The 20,808-nt window shown below is 40.4% G+C and overlaps 1 protein-coding gene across 1 annotated transcript; it reads right to left on the reverse strand.

The window, feature by feature from the left end:
- Window positions 1-405: 405 nt before the first annotated feature.
- LOC140757014 (NADH-ubiquinone oxidoreductase 49 kDa subunit-like) lies at window positions 406-14,998 on the reverse strand. Its single transcript, XM_073092569.1, has 10 exons — window positions 14,838-14,998; window positions 13,563-13,678; window positions 12,481-12,590; window positions 11,491-11,692; window positions 10,825-11,012; window positions 9,542-9,705; window positions 8,121-8,240; window positions 7,563-7,692; window positions 5,602-5,747; window positions 406-659 (listed from the first exon to the last, which is right to left on the reverse strand). The coding sequence occupies exons 1-10, from the start codon at window positions 14,930-14,932 to the stop codon at window positions 530-532; spliced, it is 1,401 nt and encodes a 466-aa protein (XP_072948670.1). The 5' UTR covers window positions 14,933-14,998; the 3' UTR covers window positions 406-529.
- Between the last annotated feature and the right edge of the window lie 5,810 nt (window positions 14,999-20,808).

The following is a 20,808-nucleotide window of genomic DNA, read 5'->3' on the forward strand; positions in this document are numbered from 1 at the left end:
GAGATAAGGAAAATAGCGGGCACAGATTGGATAGAGAAAGGGAAAGATAGAGGAAAATGGGGACGTCTGGAGGAGGCCTATACCCGCAAAGGGGCTTTAACTTAATTATTTTATTTCTCGTTTTATTATTACTAAACTTTTATTATATGTATCTAGGTTAGGTTAAAGATAAATAAAAGGCTTATTATTATTATTATTATTATTATATGTTTACTTAAATAAATTAAAAAAAAAATAACAACCACAGATGTATCTAGAAATTATTTTATTTAAAAAAATCAAACAAGGAATTTATTTGAATCATATTTTTTTCGTATGTTTTTTTTTCAATTTTTATTTTGCATTTTTCCACCTAAAGCGCCATCTTTCATCCATTACTAAAAACTTACTATTAAAATAAATAAATTCACTGTTCCTTACTACTTTATTCTCCAATTCCAATATATAAATTTATATACTTACAATAACGAATTATTTTCCTATTTCCTAACCCGTACAAATGGATTAATCGCTTAACAGGTCTACGCATTTATCGGTCGATTTCCCCAAACACGACGTCCAGTGTTCCGATAATCGCGACGATGTCCGCCAACATGAGATTCTTCCCGATCTTCTCCAACGCCGCGAGGTGGGCGAAACCGGGCGGCTTTATCTTGCACCTGTTATAGAAAGTATATGTGAAATTTCTTATAACATCTCACTAGTAGATGCCAGTATTTTAATACGACCACTAAATAAGAAATCTGACATAACTATTACAGTTCATTTATGATAGAAAATGTTCAAAGTAGTGACTACACGCTCCAAAAGACAACGAAATAATGATCCACCTCGATCACTCACATCAGTTCTTATCAACGTTTCCCCACCGCGCCGCCACATACCTCGACTCCACTAGAGACCTCTTAAAGTCTCTGCTCTGATTCTAATACGAAAGCTATACAATGACTGTTAATTATAATTTAAATCAATTAACCCTTCGATTGATCAAGTACCAATAACATTACTAAAATACTAAAGTAACAGTATAGCTAAAGCTATATTAAATAACTCTGACTCTTGTCTTTTCTTCAAAATGAGCTTTTTCCTATAGTTTATCATTTATCACTTTCCAGAATTTTATCCTTATAAGCGACATTATCCGATGGTGGAATAATACAGGGTGAGTTTTTTTTCAATATGAACTCGTTCGATTCCCGGCAACGGAAATACGAGGGTGCGTTTTTAAGTTCGCGGAATGAGGGACAAGGAGGGAAAATAAAATGTCAAAATTATTTTTCTTTTTCTACATATTCTCCTGCAAGACGAATACATTTTTAAGATCTTTGTATTAACTTATTTAAACCCTCATAAAAAATGTTTCGTCCTTGTCGGAAAAATTGCGTCCTTAACTTCTTCGTCTGTAGAAAATTTATTTCCACGAAGCTCTTTTTTCATTTTTGGAAAGAGATAATAATCGCTGGGAGCCAGGTCTGGCCTATAGGGTGGGTGATTTAAAATATCAAAGCTCACCTTATGCAGGGCAGCCAGTGCAATACGGCTTTTGTGTACGGGCGCATTGTCGTGCAACAGCAGGACACCTCTGGTTGATTTTCCCCGCCTTTTTTCTTTGATGGCTTCTTTTAACCGCTCCAGGATAGTTGCGTAATATTCTCCGGTTATAGAGACACCTTTATCTTTATAATCTATTAACAAAATTCCTTCTGAATCCCAAAAGACTGTCGCCATGAATTTTCCGGCCGATTGTGACACCTTAAACCTTTTAGGAGGTGCTGTACCCTTTTTATGCCACTGCATGAAGTCTTGTTTAGACTCAGGTTCATAATGGTGAACCCAAGTTTCATCTCAAGTAACAATTCGATTCAATACAATATCTTTATCTTCTCCACAGAGGTCCAAAAACGCACGGGAACATTCAACGCGCTGTTGTTTCTGAGGCGGCGTGAGCATTCTCGGCACCCACCGCGCGCTGACCTTAGTCATGCCAAGATGGTCATGCAGAAATTTAAAAATGCTTGTATCCGATACTCCAACCATTTCTGCAAGCTGTTCCTTCTTTAGCCGAGCATCTTCCAGTACTAATTTTTCGACTTTCGCCATCGTTTCCGGAGTGGTCACCTCAACAGACCGTCCTGGTCGTGGGTCGTCTTCAAGTGAATCCCTGCCTTGCTTAAAAAGGTTGTTCCACTTGTAAACCATCGTTTTTCCAGGGCAAGAGTCCCCGTAAACTGATGACATCTTTTCCATTATGATTTGCACAGACTTTCCTTGCTTGGTAAGGAACTTTATAACGGCGCGATGCTCGATTTTCTCCATACTTTATTTTTTTTTCCGGATTGAGTTGTTTAATTGTCGATAGTTTTAAAACTAATGATGCAATTGTGATAAAACTTTATATTTATACTATTTATGAGTCACTTAACACGTACCGCCCTTAACAAGCCCGCTATCATCCCTCCAACCCCGCCATTCCGCGGACTTAAAAACGCGCCCTCGTAGATTAAAAAAAAAATATAATGATGAAGTTTTAGTTCTTGTCAAAATCGGCCTCGTAACTCCTTTCAACATTTTTAGCTATTCCTTATAGTTCGGGATTTGGCCCTGAAGGCCAATTTGAAAAAATCACCCTGTATATAAATGTAAATGAACTCTAAATTGACTGAAATATGACAAATATATTTGTTGTGCAATAATTGTCTATATCATAAAATTATAAAAATATATTAGATGGAGAAAATATAAAATGACATAAAATATAATACATGTATACGTATGTAAAAAACATGACAAAATAAACAATCGCTTTATCTATTATCTAGTCCTACATACTTACTTTTTACCTCAACCGGGATTCGAACCCAAGATTTCAATCAAATATTCTTCCGTGAGTCACTATGAGGGCTCACTGAAAACCAGCGCCGTGGTGCAACACACCATGGCATCAATGCTGAGTGAGTACCTTTTCCGTATGCAATGTATACATACAAGCATAGGGATATACTGTAACGTATTTATTTAACTATTATATTTTTATTCCTTTGTGTTGCCATTTTATTTATCTTAAGTTTTCTATTTACCTATATCCCACTATTTTGTAAGTAATTTAGATAATTTGTTGTTGATATATGTGTGTACAATGCATTACGTAATAAAGTTATTTCTTTCTTTCTATTCTGATGACAAATTGAATAAAAATCGCAGTTGTGAAAATCTTTGAAGAATATTATATATTACATAAATATTACAAAGTACAGGAAACATAGTAAATATTTCACATGTTGTGCATATTTAAAAGAAATTAATATATATTTTAAAAAGCAATAAATATATTTAAATATTAAAAATTGAAATAAATTTTAAACAATTTTGTAACTTACCATTTCACAGGAACAGCCAATTCAAACCAATTTTGCAAAGTAAATTCAGGTTTCCACTGGAATAATCTTAATTATCCTGATTATGGAATTAGAAAGAGATAAATTTAGATAATTAGATAAAAGATAATTTAATTTTAATTAATAAATACAAGGCATTTTAAATTAGAACTTAATATGTTTTATTATTTTATCGCAATTTAAAAGAGGAGTTCGAATTCTGCACCGCTTTTTGACTCACAAATCCTATAAATAGATTTCAACCTTAATAACACCTTTCAAACCAAACAGAAGACACTGTTATAGGGTAGAAATAGATGTGACAATGATGCCTCCATAAACATATTATTTTTTTATTAGACAAAGTTCATTATGCTATTCATTATATGAAAGGGTCATAGCATGACGATGTCGTATGGGTTCACATAGGTATGTCATATGGTCGTATGGGTAGCATACAGTTCCGTAGCTATACATAACAACTGGACTTTACCACTGGATCACCCACGAAAACTTTACATTTTATTGTTTGGGTATTTTTTTTTCATTGTAACATCATAATATTGCAAATTTATTTATTTCATTGATAATCTTGCTTCCCGAATTATTGTTTGTAAGTGTAAATAAATAAGTATTTATTTTAAAATAACTTTTCTTAAATAAATAACATTTTAATGTGTAACTCGAAGAGTATAATTTATTTATTGCAATCATTTTATAATAATATAAATCGTTTTAGTCCTGCCATGAATTATAATTTCACTAAAATATTTTTAACTAGCAGTACTTACGAGTAAATATATTTTTTTTAACATTACCCTCCGCAGTCGGTTAAGAATACCATACAATTTTGCAGTTTCATCTATGCTAATATTATAAAGTTTGTAACTTTGTTTGTTTGTTTATCTTTCGTTTGTCTTATCTCTGGAAATACTGAACCGATCATGAAAATTATTTCACAATCAGAGAGCTACACTATTTAGGAGTGAACAGAAAGCGGACGAAGCCGCGGGTACTGCTAGTATATTCATATTTTTTACGAACAGTTGCAGTTTTTTTTTATTTTGATAATAATATTCTAGTCTAATTTTATTTTTTGTAATAGGTAATAACAAACTATCGTATACCGTCGTACAACTATTTTTGTAATACGTTTTTAAAAAATGCACTAGATAATCTAGATGAAAAAATCATCTAAATTCCATTCAAATCAAAAATATCTCCTTTGCATTACTATTAAACGCATCAATTAAACTAATTAAAAAAAAATAATATTTCACTATAAAAGTTCTAACTATTCTTTTTTCAATATGCAATTTCCAAATTCAAATTCGTGACGTAACTACACCGTACACATATAATTAAAAATATATATATTTTTCAAAGCAACATACAACATTCAAAAGCTAAAGCAAATAAATTAATAATATAGTCCGCCTAAAACTGCTAGTCCGCTCTGAATATAGAAATGAATCGCGTCGCCATAGCAAATTGTATGACTACACCTGCTCGCAACAACTTCAGAGCGGACTAGCAGTTTGGCGCGGACTATAACATAATACATGCATTAAAAAGCGACACAGTTACAAAGCCAAGATCACACAGCATCCCCTACGTTTGATGTTAGACCCTTAACCGTGTTTCATCCCCTTAACTGTTCTTTTTAGTATGAAAGAAGAGGGGAGAGGAGGGCGCGATATCGGGTATTTGCCCAATCTTAAAAAAAGGAAAATTTTCATTTTTTTTAATTAAGCAAAGTGGCACCGATAGTTTATGATAGTCCAGTGGTTAAGAAACTCGCACTCTTGATCGAGGGGTCCGAGGTTCCAATCCCACGCAAGCACCCCTGATTTTTTTCAAAGTTATGCGCGTATTAGAAAGTAGAAATTAATTATCACCTGCTTAAACGGCGAAGGAAAACATAGTGAGTAAACCTGCATACTTGAGAAATCTTAAAAACAATATTTTCAAAGGTATGTGAAGTCTACCAATACGCACTTGTCCAGCGCGGTGGACTATGGCCTAATCCTTCTCATTATAAGAGGAGATCCGTGCCCAGCTGTGGGACAGTAATGGGTTGATGATGGCTTTCCCCCCCCCCCCCCACCCTCCTACAACCTTATTTGACAAATTATATTTGACTCCCCCCTCCCCTTATACCGCCCACTTATCCCTTAAACCTATAATATTCCATCCCTTTACACCTCGACAAAAGTACAATACTTACCTGTAGGGCTTAGATCCACCGTCAGAGACGAGATAAATACCAAACTCGCCCTTGGGGGCCTCCACTGCAGTGTAAGTGGACCCAGGGGGCACCTGGTACCCTTGAGTGAAGAGTTTGAAGTGATGGATCAGGGCTTCCATTGAAGTCTGCAAAAAATAAGTTTAGTTTTTTTTGTATTTTTTTTTTATATTTTTACCCTTTCAGGTACAGTGGCTACCTGATGGGAAGCAGTTACTGCCTGTGGAAATTTGAAAGAGAATTAAAATTTCCTACAATTTTTTTTCTTACATATAAACATTTGCTTACTCCTTTTTTAAAATTGTAATGTCTTTTTTTATATGATACGAGCTTTTGCCCGCGGCTTCGCTCGCGTTACGAAATAATATTTTCATCCCCTATTTTATCCCCTTGGGGGTAGAATTGATCAAAATCCTTTCTTACCGGATGCCTACGTCATAACATCTACCTGCATGCCACATTTCAGCCCGATCCGTCCAGTGGTTTGGGCTGTGCGTTGATAGATCACTACGTCAGTCAGTCACCTTTGAGTTATATATATTTAGATAGAGCTTGCATCTAAATGTTAGTGGCTATTGCCTCCAATGGACATCTGTAATCAACCCCAGGTAAGATTATATTCATAACTAAGATACGTTGTTACCCCTGAAGACAAAGTTGGAACGCTTCGGTTAAATCTACCTTCGGTTCCCTTCAAACTAGAACTCAACAACGCTTAACACTGCTGTTATAACAGAAATAGGTGTGGCGGTGGTGCTGCCGGAGTCGAACAACTAGAGGGTTTTAGACCACCATTCTACCTTTTGATCCTACTACCTATTATACCTACTACCTTTTGAAGTTAAATAAAGGCTTATAAATAGTACCTTCATCTCCTACAGCGTACCCCAATCCCCCACAAAAGTATCTTCATCTCCCACAGAGAACCCCAATCCCCCACAAAAGTATCTTCATCTCCCACAGAGAACCCCAATCCCCCACGAAAGTATCTTCATCTCCTACAGAGTACACTAGAGTACCTTCATCTCCTCGCGAGAGGGCGGTGTCAGCTTCGCGTCGTCGGTCTTGATCTCGCCGGCCGGCATCTGGTTCAGACACTGGTCGATGATGCGGAGGGACTGTCTCATCTCCTACAGAGTACACTAGAGTACCTTCATCTCCTCGCGAGAGGGCGGTGTCAGCTTCGCGTCGTCGGTCTTGATCTCGCCGGCCGGCATCTGGTTCAGACACTGGTCGATGATGCGGAGGGACTGTCTCATCTCCTACAGAGTACACTAGAGTACCTTCATCTCCTCGCGAGAGGGCGGTGTCAGCTTCGCGTCGTCGGTCTTGATCTCGCCGGCCGGCATCTGGTTCAGACACTGGTCGATGATGCGGAGGGACTGTCTCATCTCCTACAGAGTACACTAGAGTACCTTCATCTCCTCGCGAGAGGGCGGTGTCAGCTTCGCGTCGTCGGTCTTGATCTCGCCGGCCGGCATCTGGTTCAGACACTGGTCGATGATGCGGAGGGACTGTCTCATCTCCTACAGAGTACACTAGAGTACCTTCATCTCCTCGCGAGAGGGCGGTGTCAGCTTCGCGTCGTCGGTCTTGATCTCGCCGGCCGGCATCTGGTTCAGACACTGGTCGATGATGCGGAGGGACTGTCTCATCTCCTACAGAGTACACTAGAGTACCTTCATCTCCTCGCGAGAGGGCGGTGTCAGCTTCGCGTCGTCGGTCTTGATCTCGCCGGCCGGCATCTGGTTCAGACACTGGTCGATGATGCGGAGGGACTGTCTCATCTCCTACAGAGTACACTAGAGTACCTTCATCTCCTCGCGAGAGGGCGGTGTCAGCTTCGCGTCGTCGGTCTTGATCTCGCCGGCCGGCATCTGGTTCAGACACTGGTCGATGATGCGGAGGGACTGTCTCATCTCCTACAGAGTACACTAGAGTACCTTCATCTCCTCGCGAGAGGGCGGTGTCAGCTTCGCGTCGTCGGTCTTGATCTCGCCGGCCGGCATCTGGTTCAGACACTGGTCGATGATGCGCAGAGATTGTCTCATCTCTTCGACACGGCAGAGGTACCTGGTAAGTACAATTAGCTTTATATAATTGTATATAATTTGTAAATAAGCTTTAAAGATGGCAATTTTTTTTTGGAATTTGTAGCCGCTTTGGGACCTTTTATTCATCCCCTATTTCTAGAAATGTAGATTTTTTTTCACATTAACGCAGTCAAATTACACCCTTAAAGCTATGTCAGGTTCATTTGAAAAAAATAATTAAAAACCTTATAATAAAGCAATATATGCAAAGAAATAATATAGATTTTAAAGAATTAATAATACATAATAACTTAAAAACTGTCAGCGAAGCTGTCCAAACTACAGACAGCAATTTTTTTATCTACATTAATTATCTTCAGAGCATTGGTTTTAATAAATTAATTAATTGATTAATTAAAATAGCAAACTTTAATATATTTTTTTAATATTTAAAATTTGTTTTCTCACCTATCATAACAGTCACCATTCGTACCGATGGGTACATCGAAGTCCACCAGGTGGTAGGCGTCGTAGGGCTGCGACTTGCGCAGATCCCACTTGATCCCGGAGCCGCGGAGCATCACACCACTGTAGACACAAGAAAAGGGAATTAAAAAAACATCACACCACTACAGTACCACACAAAGGGAATAAAAAAAAAATGTTTTTGCAAAAAAATTTGTAAACAACTTTTGCAGTTATAAGACAAATATAATCTTATTTTTGTTATAACTTTTAATGGAAGATTTTTAAGATGACAATAATTTTTTTTTTAGGAAAATGTAGTAAAAGAGCTGTCCATCAGACAATTTGACAAATGTCAACATACTCGTACGTATGCCACTTCTTAATAAATTAAAATTTATTATTATTTATTACTATTATTATTTATTACATTTGTTGCTAAGCAAATATCTGACAATTTATAGTAGGTAGAAATATTCCACTCTCCAAACTCTCCCCTAAGGTAGTGGGGTAAGTTACCCCACTGTACTCCCCGCACCCAGATCCTGTTGGTGGTGAGCACGTCCTCCACCTCGTCCAGCCGCTCGGGGAACTGACCCCCTACCCCCCGTACCCCACTGTACCCCCCCCACACCTGAAGCCGTAGTTGAGCGCGTCCTGAGCGGACACGATCCCGATGTCCTTGGTCCGCTGCACCCAGATCCTGTTGGTGGTGAGCACGTCCTCCACCTCGTCCAGCCGCTCGGGGAACTGACCCCCTACCCCCCGTACCCCACTGTACCCCCCGCACACCTGAAGCCGTAGTTGAGCGCGTCCTGAGCGGACACGATCCCGATGTCCTTGGTCCGCTGCACCCAGATCCTGTTGGTGGTGAGCACGTCCTCCACCTCGTCCAGCCGCTCGGGGAACTGACCCCCTACCCCCCGTACCCCACTGTACCCCCCGCACACCTGAAGCCGTAGTTGAGCGCGTCCTGAGCGGACACGATCCCGATGTCCTTGGTCCGCTGCACCCAGATCCTGTTGGTGGTGAGCACGTCCTCCACCTCGTCCAGCCGCTCGGGGAACTGACCCCCTACCCCCCGTACCCCACTGTACCCCCCGCACACCTGAAGCCGTAGTTGAGCGCGTCCTGAGCGGACACGATCCCGATGTCCTTGGTCCGCTGCACCCAGATCCTGTTGGTGGTGAGCACGTCCTCCACCTCGTCCAGCCGCTCGGGGAACTGACCCCCTACCCCCCGTACCCCACTGTACCCCCCGCACACCTGAAGCCGTAGTTGAGCGCGTCCTGAGCGGACACGATCCCGATGTCCTTGGTCCGCTGCACCCAGATCCTGTTGGTGGTGAGCACGTCCTCCACCTCGTCCAGCCGCTCGGGGAACTGACCCCCTACCCCCCGTACCCCACTGTACCCCCCGCACACCTGAAGCCGTAGTTGAGCGCGTCCTGAGCGGACACGATCCCGATGTCCTTGGTCCGCTGCACCCAGATCCTGTTGGTGGTGAGCACGTCCTCCACCTCGTCCAGCCGCTCGGCGAACTTCGCGGCGAACTCGTATATGTCGTCCATCAGGCCTAGGGGCATGTCCTGGGGTTAGAGAAAAAAGGGTCATCACTTAAATATGCAGAATTATTTAAAAAATGACTTTTTAAAAATATATGTCATCCTTATGTCACATCCATATTTAGAAGAATCAAACAACACCTCACATGTTAAAATTTGTTGAGCACCTTGGCCAAATGTTCAACAACCTTACTATGAGGGTTCTATAGCCAACAGTGGGACAATAATCATATAGATGTTTTATTCTATAAAGAGATGCTTGCCCAACAGTGTTATAGAGGAACTGGAAAGCTATGAAACCTAGTAATGAGTGTATCCTCACTATCACAAAACCAAATGGACTATGGCTTAGGCCTTTCTCAATGTGAGAGGAGTGCTGTGACCAGTACCCTTACCAGGAGTTTTTACGTTTCGACAAATATGACTGTTTTGGTATTTGTTTACGTATTGGCCCATACGATTTCCTAGTTCTGACAAATCCGCTAGGGGCGCTGATTGGAATTTGTATGGGCAAATACGTAAACAAATACCAAAACAGTCATATTTTTCGAAACCTAAAAACTCCTGGTAAGGGTACATCTGTAGAACATGCTGATGTTGAGGCGTAGCAAGGCTGACAATGCCTACCTAGTCGACTATGACCTAAACGCGACTACTACTACAACATTGAGATTACTTAATGATAATAACCCCGGCAGTGTGCCAGGCCATCGTAGAACTCCATCATCTTCTCGCGCTCCTCGAACAGCCAGAAGAACGGGGTCAGCGCTCCACGACCAGGGAGCAACGACCTTGACCCTTCACACTCTGAAAGATCAGGGAGCTATGCCCTTTACACTCCGAGGGGATACTCGGTAATAGGTAACGATGAAGCCTCCCCGTCTCACACTAATAGAGAATAGGGTTATTGATGGATTGATGACGTCATCAATCCAGGTGTGGGTCAGGTCAATATCGAAATACATAAACACTGTGTCTTAAGTCCTCCTCGCTGTGAGATTGACGGTGTGTGTTTGGTTATTATGGTAGCTCCTAAGAAGTATAATCTAAGGCGTTCCTACTGTGAAAGGGGTCCCATACCCAGCAGTGGGACAGGTTACGCCCAGCAGTGGAGCCGAGTTGTGGGTGGTTTAGGCTACGTACCAGCGCGACTCCCCCCGGGCGGATGTACGCCGCGTGCATACGAGCGCCGCTCACTCGCTCGTAGAACTCCATCATCTTCTCGCGCTCCTCGAACAGCCAGAAGAACGGGGTCAGCGCTCCGACGTCGAGAGCGTGGGTACCGACCGCCATTATGTGGTTCAGGAGACGGGTGATCTCCGCGAAGAGCGCTGGAGAAACAAAAAAAAAACAGTTTTAGTATGGTTTTAAAGTCACATGACATTGATTCATCTGTAAATCACATATTTACTATTACTAGTTATTGATGTCACCTAATAAATACTTTTTTAGAGTTCCGTACCCAAAGGACTCAAAAACGGAACCCTATATTTTTTTATAATGTAGGAGTAGCAGACGAGCATGCAGTCCATCTGATGGTAAGTAGTTATTGCCACTCATGGACATCTGTAATCAACCCCAGGTAGGATAAGATATTCCTACCTGAGGTCGGCCACAGTTGCGCCGCTACCCCTGAGGACTAAGCTGGAACGCCTCGGAAAAGTATGTGTCCCTTACCACACCCTTCAAACAGAACACAACAGCGCTAAACATTGCTGCTATTAGGCAAAAATAGGTGTGGCGCTGGTGCCGCCGGAGTCGAACCACAAAGGGTTCTGCAACTTTCAAAATACTAAACAATATACTCACTCCGAATATACTTCGCCCGGAGCGGTATATCAATATTGAGCAGCTTCTCAACAGCGAGGCTGTAGCACTGTTCGTTGCACATCATGGAGACATAGTCGAGACGGTCGAAGTACGGCAGCGCCTGGGTGTAGGTCTTGTACTCTATCAGCTTCTCTGTACCACGATGTAGCAGGCCGATGTGGGGGTCGGCTGCGCGGACCGTCTGGGGAGAAAAAATATTTCTTTTTGGATAAAGTTGTGGTAGGAAACTAGCATAAAGTCCATCTGGTAGGTAGGAAGAAGTTTGAATGAGGAATCAGTCCACCTGGTTGTGTTAGGAAATGAGGACGTAACAACACAACAAAGAAAAGGCAATGATAGCCTAGTGATTAAAACTCGGCCTTTCGATTCTGAGGGCATTTTTAAATTATGTGCATATTACAAATTAATTATTAATTGCTTTAACGGTGAAGGAAATCATCTTGAGGACACCTGCATACCTGAGAAATCTAAAAAAAAGGTTTCAAAGGTATGTGAAGTTTATTTATTCGCACTTAGCCAGTGTGGTGGCCTAATCCTTCTCATCCTGAGACGAGACCCGTGCCCAGCGGTGGGACCGTAATGGGTTGATGACGATGATGAGAAAACGAGCACTGAGCCCATCTGGTAGGTAAGAAGATGTTTGAAAGCGAAAGAAGCCTTTGTGGATCAACTTCAACGTCATCACCGCCACATCTATTTCTGTTATAACAGCAGTGTTAAGCACTGCTGTGTTCTGGTTTGAGGGGTGTTGTAAGTGAGACATACTTTACTGAGGCATTCCATCTTAGTCCTCAGGGGTAGCGGCGCTGAATGCGGTATAGCTGTAGACGACGACAGTTAGGAGTCTAACACGATCTTGGATTGATTACAGATGTCTGTGGGCGGCAGTAGCTACTTACAATCAGGTGGACTGTATGCTCGTCTGCCATCCTTATAATAATAAAAATGTATGAAGTTGTCCATTCCTACCTCACCCTCCAGCTCCAACACAAGTCGGAGCACCCCGTGAGCGGCGGGGTGCTGCGGCCCGAAGTTCAGGATCATGTTGCGGACTTGCTTCTCTGTTGGGGCCACAATGCCTGCAAACGGGAGTCGTTTATTATATGTTTACTTACGACTTACTGTATTCAGCAAAACTTAGGAAGGTCTTACAAGTACTCTATGCTTCATTCCAGGCCCTTTAAATTTCATTTGTTATAATATAGGAGTAGCAGACTAGCATACAATACATCTGATGGTAAGTGGCTACTTCCGACCATCGACATTCGTATTCAACCTCACACCTATATAAAATCGTCCTACATAAAATCGCCTACAGATGCATTTCTACTCCATAGGACTAAGCTGGAATGCCTCGGAAGAGCATCTCTCTTACCATACCCTTCAAAGCAGAACACAGCAGTGCTTAACACTGCTGTTATTACGCAGAAATAGGTATAGTGGTGGTGCCGTTAGAGTCGAACCACTAAAGGTTCTACCACCTTCATTTGATATTATTAATTAGAAATCATTTGTTTTTTATCAGACTGAAATAGCAGACAAGTATGCAGTCCACCTGATTAGGTCCATGGACATCTGTATGCAACAGTACTCTATGAAACTGATCAAAAGTGTTACTCCTGAGGTCTATCAGCATTCACATTAGTTTTTAACCAACTTATATTAAGTCATCATCAACCCATTACTGTCCCACTGCTAGGCACAGATCTCATCTCGGTATGAGAATGATTATTCCATAGTCCACCGCGCTGGCAAGTGCATATTGATAGACTTCCACATATCTTTGAAAAATTTTTTTTAAGAGATCTCAGGTATGCAAGTTTTCTCACGAGGTTTTCGTTCACCGTCTAAACAAGTGATAATAGATTTCTAAAATGCAAATCATTTTGAAAAATGAGAAGTGCATGCCGGGGATTTGAACCTCAGACCCCTCGATCAAGAGGCCAAGTTTCTAAATCGCTAGGGTATCACTCCTTCTTCCTTGAAGAAGTGAATATGCTTCTTATTAGAAGCACTAGATACTTTTAGTCAATATAAGTCTGAATACATACTGTTGTAAGGAGGATGTTGGAGCATAGCGGTCAGGTCATGGGGATACATAACCGGACCCTGGAACTGCTCCAACCAGTCCTTGTCCGGCATCCATTTGCTGGCATTGCGTTGCGAGCTGAAATAACATGATAGCATCATTCACCAATATTGAGAAAAATCCAACAACACCACATATTTTAAAATCCATCAAGCCATTATGGATGCCGGACATCCCAAAGCATGATTAGGAGGCATTTAAGGTAAGAATTTCAAGAGTTTTCTAGGGTAAATTGTGTTGGATTGATTCTAAAGAGAGATTAAATAAGTTGCTTAATATTTTTATTATTTAACAAGAAATGATACTATATTTGGTTATGTTTAATGAAGGAACAAGCTTAATTTAATTTACCACAATTTTTTCAGTTTCATTTTGGTGCTAGTGGGGAAAAAAATGTGATATATTTTCGAGACTCCTACTGTCCACAAAGTAAGTAAGGTTTAGGTTGATCAAAATGTCTCACATAATTAATGAATATTCCCCACATTATATATACTCGAACATTACCCTCTGCAATCGGGTAAAAATAATACTAAACTTATTTTTTACTGGATATAGTACTGTATCCCCATCCCATTCCTCTTTTTCTCTTCTCCTCTCTTCTCCATCTATTTCATTCTTGTATTGTTTTTAACATTTTTTTAATCATTCAGAAAAATATCAAAATCAATTTGGTTTTTTTTTTGGACTTGTTTACTTGACTTTGTTTGGACTTGAATTGGTGAGAGATTTTAATACTTTGAGACCCATCTCAATTTAATCGCTCTCTTCTAAATCCTTCTCATATTCATCATTTGAAAATAATTAAATTACTAAATTGATTATTAAATTTTAAAATAGTGATTGGGATATTTTCAAAATTAATAATATCGATTTAAAAGTGTTTTATATACATTGTGTTTTTGTAAATATCGATACACAACTATTATATCTCACATAGGCAACAGTTTCTATACAATATGTATCACAACATAGCTTATTACAATTTGGCAGAATTACTTAACGCGCAATAACAATTTCTTTAAATCTAACTTTCCTAACACGATTCTAAAATTACTTTTCATAAAATCTAGAAAACGAAAGTAAAGAGCTTTAAATATACAAATAAATATATAGATTTTTTATAATCTACACGTTAAAATATCTAATTATAATCTTAAATGTTACATAATTTTGTAACAGCGAATAAAGTGTCTAATATTATTTTTTTCGTCACAAAAACCTTTCAAACACTTACTTGACATTGTAAACTGCTGGCAAATTCTTCAATAAAGCCTTCGTAGGGCCTATATTTGCTGATTTTCGCAACAAAACATTCATTACGGATGCCATTTTAGCTGACACTACGTTCCGATTTAACTACACAATGACAACTGGACGTTTTGACAACTGACAATAACAACTGCATTACTGCACAGACAATAGAAAGGGTCCTCTGCTTCGATCACTAATAAGAACGTCCTCTGGTATAACTGCATACAAATCACGAGTGTTTTCATGTAAAAATGTTTTTTATATTTTTACTCAAAAATTTTACAATGTAATACTCTCTTTGCAAAATCAACATTTATTATAAGGTAATGTATAGTCATTAGAAGTAGGTATTAGGTAAAACACTCAAAATTTACGTACAATGGAATGTAAAGAATATATTTCATCTGTACTACATACTTCAAAGCGCGAAATATTATAAAAACAAGAGAAAAGCTAAAAATATTTTAGACATTTTAACTACTATACGAGAAATGAATTTAGAATTAGTAGGAACGCTGTTATAATAATTTTTCTGGCGGAACAAACAAAAAAAAAACGTAATAATAGACAGGTTACCGGTCACTCAAACTGTGCTCTCAAGAGGTATGTACAGCATAAAATTACTAAAATACTATAGTCGGGCCATTACGAACGTGCGACCAGAGTCATAAAAGACGACGTCAAATAATGTGACAATGCCGCACAACTCGATATCGATAAAGGGATGCCGCTCGGACGCAATTAGCTATAATTAAAGGACACTTCTTAATGACTTTTGGTCGATTCTTTGATGACTAATGTAATTATGCAAAAATATAAATATGGATGTTATTAAAGGACGTTTTAAAATACATCCTAAAAATATTTTGCATTAAGTATCTTCTTAACAATCCTTGATTATGTGCTATTATCGACAAATCCGTTTGTTGTTACACACAACACTAGAAGTGCTTCCGGTATGCCCATAAGTTATTTTGAAGGTGGTAGAACCCGTTGTGGTTCGACTCCGGCGGCACCAGCGCCACACCTATTTCTGCCTAATAACAGCAGTGTTAGGCGCTGCTGTGTTCCGGTTTGAAGGGTGTGGTAAGGGAGATATACTTTTCCGAGGCGTACCATCTTAGTTCTCAGGGATAGCAGCGCATCTGTGGCTGACTTCAGGTAGGAGTATCCAATCCTATCTCGGATTGATTACAGATGTCCATGGGCGGCAGTAGCCACTTACCATCAGATGGACTGCATGCTCGTCTGCTACTCCCATATTATAAAAAAAAAGTGGGAACGAGAAATCTGATAAAAATGATGGCCCGACTATAGTACTTTAGCATAAAATTAAAAAATAAAACAACATTAAAATTATACAAAAACCTTTATTATTCACCATAAACTCATCCATACGTTTATTGAAATCCAAATGCACAATAATAAAAAAACAGTAAATCTATAATCTTTCCACACAATATAATATGATACTAGCCATATTCATTCATGCATTTTTACTATATATTCTCAACTTAATATATACAAGTATAGTTCGCGCCAAACTGCTAGTCCGCTCTGAAGTTGTTGCGAGAAGGTGTGGTCATACAATTTGCTATGGCGACGCGATTCATTTCTATATTCAGAGCGGACTGGCAGTTTTACGCGGACTATACTAAACGGGTGATGCCGTAATTGTTCTGCCAAAATAAATATGGAGGTTGTGGTACTCTTAGTTGTTCGACTCCACAGTGGTGGTGGTTTAAAAATAGATAGATTATTAATAAGAGACGTAAATTCATGAGCATATATCACCTATTTCTGCCTAATAACAGCAGTGTTAAGCGCTGCTGTGTTCCGTTTTGAAGGATGTGGTAAGGGAGACATACTTTTCCGAGGCGTTCCAGCTTAGTCCTCATGGCTAGCGGCGCATCTGTGGCCGACCTCAGGTAGGAATATCTAATCCTATCTGGGGTTGATTACAGATGTCCATGGACGGCAGTAGCCACTTACCATCAGGTGGACTGCATGCTCGTCTGCTACATCTATGTTATAAAAAAATAATAATAATATTCAGTGGTGGGCTAAGGTAGTCGGGGGCCCGGGGCGGAAAGTTGAATTTAGGCCCCCAGGTAAAAACTAAGATTTCACAAAATTACAAAAGTACATAACTTATTCGCCGACAAATACGATTCCGGTGACCATTTATTTTCACTGATTTATCTGACGACCTTTTTTGCTAAAAACACTGTTTGGGGGCCTCCATACCTGGGGACCCGGGGTGGACTACCCCTCCCCCCCTTAGTCCGCTAGAGATAATATCGCTTTGAAATTTCGATATTATGTGTACATACATAGACCTTTCACGTAAATGTTAAAATTCATGTTAACCCGAATTCATGTTAAAAGGCTAGTAACACAACACTTACAGGAATTAAACTACGACGAAACAGAGCAATATATTCATCGATCGATTGTAGGTTCAACATTTAATAGATAACTGGTATTTTTATACACGTACACGCACTCACACACACACACACACACACACACACGCACGCGCACACACACGCACACACACACACACACACACATACACATACATACACATAAACCCAAATACATTCATTCCCTCATATTTAGTTAAGGCTTGAAATTTGTAATTTTTCATATTTAGTTAAGGCTTGAAATTTGTAATTTAAAAAAAAACAAAAAAAATAATGTCATGTTGAATAACACACTGTATGAAGTTCCGGTGGATGAGCGGAGTACCTGTAACACAGGTCTAGAACCAAGTACAGGGCTCTTGCGACTTGTAAATGTGACTGTGTTAAGATCAATAAAATATTTTTATTTTTTATTTTTATTTTTTATAATGTTGATAATTTTAATTTGTATTTCTTGTTACGTCTAGTATTAGGGCACCTTTAGAGGTGTAGAGGCCCTGAGCAAGGAATAAGAGGAGGCCCTTCATTATTTTTCGAATTAAAAGGAGCTATTTTTCCAAATATTTTAAATTTTATGGCCTACAAATAAATTGATTACATTTTTGAACAATACATTTCATACTGTTTGGAAAAATCTTTCAAGTTATATCAGTATTTTTTGTATTATTGGGGCCCCTTTTTTATGGAGGCCTCGAAGAAAATCTTACAAGGTGACCATTAGAAATTTAAAATATTTTTCTATATTATGAGGGCCCCTTCTATGGAGGCCTCGGGGGCCCCTTAGCCTTAGCATTGGCTTTACATCCGATCCCTAAAAAGGGTGATCGCAGTGAACCGGCCAACTACAGGCCTATAGCGATAACCTCCCTGCTCTCAAAGGTGATGGAGCGTGTTATAAAAACACAGCTCCTGAGATACCTCAAGGATCACCAGCTGATCAGCGATCATCAATATGGTTTTCGCAAGGGCCGTTCAGCTGGTGACCTTCTAGTCTATCTCACACACCGATGGGCGCAAGCCATTGAGAGCAATGGTGAGGCATTGGCGGTTAGCCTGGATATCGCGAAGGCCTTTGACCGGGTCTGGCATAGAGCCCTTCTCGCGAAGTTTCCATCTTACGGTCTTCCTGAGAGGTTATGCGCATGGGCAACCAGCTTTCTGTCGGAGCGGCACATCAAAGTCGTCGCCGACGGATGCTGCTCTGACACGAAACCTGTAAACGCTGGCGTACCCCAGGGCTCAGTCCTATCTCCCACACTATTCATTCTGCATATCAATGATATGTTGCAACAAGTAGGCAACATACATTGCTATGCAGATGATAGTACGGGAGACGCTACGTATACAGGCCGCCCAAATACCTCTCGGACTCTCGTGGAAGAAAGCAGAATCCGACTTGTGTCTGAAATCGAGGACTCTCTGGAGCAGGACTCGACATGGGGTCGACTTAACCTTGTTGAGTTTAACCCCACGAAGACACAAGTCTGCGCGTTTACCGCTAAAAAAACCCCATTCGTCATAGCGCCACGGTTCCAAGGTATCCCGCTCACCATTGGTAAAAGTGTGGGGATCCTGGGAGTTGACATATCGTGTGACGTGCAGTACCGGGGTCATTTGGATGTTAAGGCGAAGTTGGCATCAAGAAAACTGGGCTTCTTGAACAGAGCGAAGCGGTACTTCAGCGCGGGGCAACTCCTGCTTTATAAGGCGCAAGTGAGACCCCACATGGAGTACTGCTCACATCTCTGGGCAGGGGCGCCCCAATACCAACTTAACCCACTTGACACCGTGCAAAAACGCGCGGTCCGAATCGTCAACGACCCAGTGATCTCCGATCGGTTAGAACCTTTGAGTTTGCGGAGGGACATAGGTTCCTTCTGTGTGTTCTACCGGCTTTACAATGGTGGGTGTTCCGAGGAACTATTTGACCTGGTGCCTACGTCACCATTCCTCCATCGCACCACTAGCCTAAGGATGAAGTTCCATCCACACCAACTGGACTCGTGGCGGTCCTCCACGGTTCGGTTTGCACGGACGTTCTTGCCGCGGACGTGTAAGATGTGGAATGTACTTCCTCCTGAGGTATTCCCGGAGCGCTATGACATGGGGCTCTCCAAAAAGGTGTAAAAAGAGCTCTCATACAAAGCCGGCGATGCATTGGCGACTCCTCTGGTGTTGCAAATGTCCATAGGCGGCGTTGACTACTTTCCATCCGGTAGCACGTCTGCCTAATCGTTAGGTTATACGATAAAATAAAAAAAAAAGATTCTTCCCGATCTTCTCCAGCGCAGCGAGGTGTGCGAAACCGGGCGGCTTTATCTTGCACCTGTAATAGAAAATATATGTGAAATTTCTTATAACATCTCACTAGTAGATGCCAGTATTTTAATATGACCACTAAATAAGAAATCTGACATAACTATTAAAGTTCTTTTATGAAATAAAATTGTATTTTCTTCAAAATGAGCCTTCCTGAAAAAATCCTTTAGTTTATTTTTTATCATTACTTTCCAGAATTTTATCCTTATAAGCAACACTTTCCGATGGTGGAATAATACAGGTGAGTTTTTTTTTTCAAAATGAACTCGTTCGATTCCCGGCTAGAGAACAGATTTAAAAATAAATGTAATGATGCAGTTTATGCAGATACTTTTTGTCAACATCGGCGTCGGCATCGGCCTTTCAACATTTTTAGCTATTCCTTATAGTTTCGGATTTGGCCCTGAAGGCCAATTTGAAAAAATCATCCTGTATATATAAATGTAAATGAACTCTAAATTGACTGAAATATGACAAATATATTTGTTGTATAATAATTGTCTATATTATAAAATTTTAAAAATAGATAGATTATTAATAAGAGACGTAAATTCATGAGCATATATCACCTATTTCTGCCTAATAACAGCAGTGTTAAGCGCTGCTGTGTTCCGTTTTGAAGGATGTGGTAAGGGAGACATACTTTTCCGAGGCGTTCCAGCTTAGTCCTCATGGCTAGCGGCGCATCTGTGGCCGACCTCAGGTAGGAATATCTAATCCTATCTGGGGTTGATTACAGATGTCCATGGACGGCAGTAGCCACTTACCATCAGGTGGACTGCATGCTCGTCTGCTACATCTATGTTATAAAAAAATAATAATAATATTCAGTGGTGGGCTAAGGTAGTCGGGGGCCCGGGGCGGAAAGTTGAATTTAGGCCCCCAGGTAAAAACTAAGATTTCACAAAATTACAAAAGTACATAACTTATTCGCCGACAAATACGATTCCGGTGACCATTTATTTTCACTGATTTATCTGACGACCTTTTTTGCTAAAAACACTGTTTGGGGGCCTCCATACCTGGGGACCCGGGGTGGACTACCCCTCCCCCCCTTAGTCCGCTAGAGATAATATCGCTTTGAAATTTCGATATTATGTGTACATACATAGACCTTTCACGTAAATGTTAAAATTCATGTTAACCCGAATTCATGTTAAAAGGCTAGTAACACAACACTTACAGGAATTAAACTACGACGAAACAGAG

This window comes from Epargyreus clarus, unplaced genomic scaffold (assembly GCF_041222505.1).
Source record: "Epargyreus clarus isolate Ecla_fem2 unplaced genomic scaffold, WU_Ecla_fem_2.2 ptg000036l, whole genome shotgun sequence".
Classification (NCBI taxonomy): Eukaryota; Metazoa; Arthropoda; class Insecta; order Lepidoptera; family Hesperiidae; genus Epargyreus; species Epargyreus clarus.

Excerpts from the sequence above, each read along its gene's own strand:
- LOC140757014 (XM_073092569.1), bottom strand. The coding sequence starts at position 14,932 with ATGGCATCCGTAATGAATGTTTTGTTGCGAAAATCAGCAAATATAGGC. Across the intron at positions 11,693-12,480 it reads TGTTGGAGCTGGAGGGTGAG|ACGGTCCGCGCAGCCGACCC; the intron begins GTAGGAATGGAC and ends TTTTCTCCCCAG. Across the intron at positions 660-5,601 it reads GGTGGATCTAAGCCCTACAG|GTGCAAGATAAAGCCGCCCG; the intron begins GTAAGTATTGTA and ends TTTCTATAACAG.